Genomic DNA, 4,229 nt, shown 5'->3' with positions numbered 1-4,229 from the left:
AAAAAAAAAAAAAAAAAAAATCGACAACACACAGCGGCTTTGATCTTCTGGCAACTCTTTAAGTAAGCGCAATCGATTCCGATAAAAAAAAAAACCCCTAGGGTTTCGAAATTTCGATTCAGGATATATTATAAACAAAAGTAACAAAATCAGGAGGCGATTTTATTTCCAAAAGTAAGAAAAACAACTTCGTCTGAAAAATTGGAACAAGTAAGAAGATTCCGTCCGTCACCGATTTTGGCAGATGAATGAACGAAGACAAATCACTCCGATCAGGAAAAAAAATATAGCGAGAGAGAGTAGGAGGCGGCGAAGAACACTAGGGGAAAGTTATCAAAGTGAAGAGAGAGAGTGAGTATATATATCATCTCATCTCATAAATTCTCTCATCAGCCGTTTCCTTTTTTTTCTATTTCACTTTGACCACACAGACGGGAGTCAACCAGTTTCAGCCGCCTAATATTATATTATTACTTTAAAAAAAAGCCAATTTAAAGAAAATTATTTACAAACAAAACAGGAGAGATAAACAATTTTAACATTTGTATTACAAGAAATATGAAATAAAAAGAAAGAAGAAAATTTCTTTCGATCAGTCTTTGTTCCATTTAAATATGTTGCAAAGATCGGTCAGTCGTGAAGAAAAAACACCATTTTCATCAAATTCAAATTGTTTATAAAGAAAATCGCATTTTAGAAATCGTGGCTAATCATACACCGTATCATGCAGATGAAAGTTTTCACTTTTACGTGTAACTGAAATAGATTATGCCGATAAAAATAGGTAAATAAAAAAGAAAAAAAAAAAGTAAACAATTATTATTAGTGTGTATTAAAATATATATATATATATATAAAAAACAACTCCGAAATTTATCACAGTAAATAAATAAAAAACAAAATCATACAAATAGAAACAGGAGGAGATAAAAGAAGAATATTAATATTAATATTAATTATTACGTCCTCCTAATAAAAAGGGTGAGAAAATAAAAGAAAACCATCGAAAATTTGATGCGATCCTTTTACACGTTGAATTGAAGCCTCGCTAACAAAATCTATATCGAACCGAGAGAGAGAGAGAGAGAGAGTCTCCGTGCTCTGAAGAAAGAGAAGCTTTGAGACCAATTATACCATCATCATCTTCATCAAGCAGAGCAGGATTCCCCCAATTTCTGTCTTCGTCGTCTCGGTCTCCCACAGCTGATCAAACCATGAACATCTTCACCAAGAAACCAACTCCTAGAGGTCTGATTTCCCTCCTTTTTTTTATATTTTTTTATCACCCGAATTTCGAAGTTTAGGTTTTTCTTTTTCTTTTTGTTATGTCACCTGAGGACCTGATTTGATTTAACCTAATTGGAATTTGATCATCTGGGTGAGTGGTTTCTTCGGGTTCGCTAAAAAGTCAGCCTTGACTCTTATGTTTTTTTTTTTTTTTTGGTTTTGTCTGTGATCGATCGAGAAACTTAATGTCTGTTGAAATTGGACTGTCATATTCATATCTCTGACTCTTATGTTGTTTTGTTTTGTTTTGCAGAAGTGCTTAGGGAGAGTAAGAGAGAGATGACACAAGCTACCCGAGGTCTTTCTTTCTTCCCACCATATTAACAGCTTTGATTATTATTACTTGAATCTTGAAAAGAAGAAAAAAGCTTTAATTTTTTAACTAGTTGGTGCGCCATTGGTGAATTGCTATTTACATAAAACTCCTCTTTTTTTTAACTGATGCCCTTTTTGTGTGTCTTACGCTGCTCCAGGAATCGAAAAGGAAATCTCATCTCTGCAATCAGAAGTATGAATGTGGCCTACTTAATGTTTTCCCATCTACTCTCTCTCTCTCTCTCTCTTCTTTCAAAGATGACTGATCTAAAAAAAACTTCTTCTTTTCATCTTCATAGGAGAAGAAGCTTGTTCTCGAGATCAAAAGAACTGCTAAGACAGGGAATGAGGTATTCCTTTATCGGTTTCATTCCCTTTTTTTTTCCGGGTTTTCTACTCAGATAATCTTGTGTCTGTAATCTAGTTGGTGTGTTCTATCTTTTGATTTTTATGCAGGGAGCCACCAAGACTCTTGCTCGCCAATTGATCCGGCTTAGGCAGCAAATAGCTAACTTACAAGGTAGTCGAGCTCAAATGCGAGGCATAGCTACTCATACACAGGTCTCTTGCTTACCCCCTTATTTATTTTTTAAAAAAAATATCTCTGTTTATTATAAACAACATCCAAGAAGATCATTATTCTCTCATACACTGAAAAGTTTTTTAAGTGTTGAAACATTGGTGTTTAGGCTATGCACGCACATACTTCAGTTGCTGCTGGACTGCAAGGTGCCACTAAGGCTATGGCAGCTATGAGCAAGGTCAGATTTCTATGTAACGCAAATAAGGTTTTCCCATGCTAAGTTTTCTTAGATTAAAACTTGTTCTATAGTTTTACAGTGATGTTTTTTTCTGATATTTCCAGAATATGGATCCTGCAAAACAAGCTAAGGTGATGAGAGAATTTCAAAAGCAGTCTGCGCAAATGGACATGACCGTAAGATCTCTACCAATATCCATCTTTCCCTTTAAATCCATCAACACTCAAATTTTAGTCATTCTGACTATATTGCATATTGGTATTCAGACTGAGATGATGTCAGATTCCATAGATGATGCTTTAGACAATGACGAAGCTGAAGACGAAACTGAGGATTTGACAAACCAGGTACGATTTCTCCCATCGGATTTCAGTTCTAAATAATAAAGACTTGTGGTTTTAACGGATCTTTTTTTGTTTTTTTACTGATTTTTAGGTTCTTGATGAAATTGGCATTGATGTCGCCGCACAGGTATGAACCCCATTGATTCTCTTCATTGTTCTGTGTGTTTATAATAGCTTATCTGTGATTGATGATTCTCTCTCTTGGTTTTGATCCATCTACAGTTATCATCTGCTCCAAAAGGTAAAATTGGCGGGAAAAATACAGAGGATGTTGGCAGGTATGATGGTATCCATTAAACACAACTCTAACGTATCTCTTACCTTAAAAAAAAAAAAACAAAATCAAACGTTGATGTTTCTGTGCAGTTCTGGAATGGATGAACTGGAGAAGCGGTTGGCTGCGCTAAGATAGTATGATAGACTAAGCTGGAAAATCTAGTGGAAGAACTCACTTCAAACTTGTAGCTTGAAGTTGTTTCTTTCAGAGCAAAAAATATTATACATTCAATGTGTCTTCCACAGTTTGCTTTCTGGGAAGATTTGTGGATATTATAAACAATTAAACATACACAGTGACTTTTATCTTCCTCATTCTTTTGATCTGCAATGTCCAAAAACGTCTTTGGTTCTAATTTGTAAGTTTTTGCTTATGTTTTCTAAATTGGGACATCCTTTTATCACTCGCTTTTTATTTCAAAAGTCATGTTGACTCATGGTGCCCAAATGTGCATGAAGGGCGTAATTATATAGATCAACTTAATTGGATAATCTTTGTAGGTGCTGTTATTTATTATGGCTTTAATCCTCTTTTCGGTTAAGGAAATAATTGATTGATCGGTAGAGATTACATCTCAGGACATGTGCATCTATGGGATCTTTTGTTTTGAGAAACTTTTACAATTTATTATTTTATATTTTATTGTTTTTTTTATTAATAAGAAATTTGATGGAAAAATGATTGTCACCTACTTAAAGTATAGGCCAACACATGGCTATACATACAAACAATATAAATGTTTTGTTAACTACGTGAACTATTATCATCACATAAGTATATTCATAAACAAACATAGGTTATGTGTACAACACCATAAACATTCAACTTCGGTGTTTAGTTGGCCAGAATCCGACATTAACCAGTGTTGACCGACGTTGACCAGAAAAATATTCAATTTTTTTTTTCTTTTTTCCTAAAAATAATATTTTTTTGTTTTTTATGTATTTTTGATAAATAAATAAAAAGATAAATCACTTTACTAAATAAAAAGATAAATCTACATTATACTAAATCTGGGAAATATTCGGTCAAATCAGGTTACCGGTTAGCTCGGGAATTAATTATGGATGTAGAATATGGGCCGACGTGTACGGCTTTGCGGGCCCAATCGTGGAAACTTGATGTACCATCCAAGATCCAACACTTTTTTTGGCAGATTGATTCGGGTACTCTACCTGTGTTGGAGCGTCTTGCACATCGGGGTGTTCGTTGTGACACCGTGTGTAAGAGATGCGATTCTGCAGT

General features: G+C 34.3%; 1 protein-coding gene across 1 annotated transcript; it reads left to right on the top strand.

Annotated features, from left to right (window-relative positions):
• On the top strand, positions 1,001-3,339 carry LOC104738905 (vacuolar protein sorting-associated protein 2 homolog 3). The gene is made up of 11 exons (XM_010459115.2): positions 1,001-1,248; positions 1,541-1,585; positions 1,761-1,795; positions 1,902-1,952; positions 2,059-2,163; positions 2,292-2,363; positions 2,468-2,539; positions 2,630-2,710; positions 2,799-2,834; positions 2,930-2,985; positions 3,074-3,339. Exons 1-11 carry the CDS (start codon positions 1,215-1,217, stop codon positions 3,117-3,119), a joined length of 633 nt encoding a protein of 210 aa, XP_010457417.1. The 5' UTR covers positions 1,001-1,214; the 3' UTR covers positions 3,120-3,339.

This window comes from Camelina sativa, chromosome 14 (assembly GCF_000633955.1).
Source record: "Camelina sativa cultivar DH55 chromosome 14, Cs, whole genome shotgun sequence".
Taxonomy (NCBI): Eukaryota; Viridiplantae; Streptophyta; class Magnoliopsida; order Brassicales; family Brassicaceae; genus Camelina; species Camelina sativa.
This window is presented reverse-complemented; position numbering and strand designations above follow the sequence as displayed.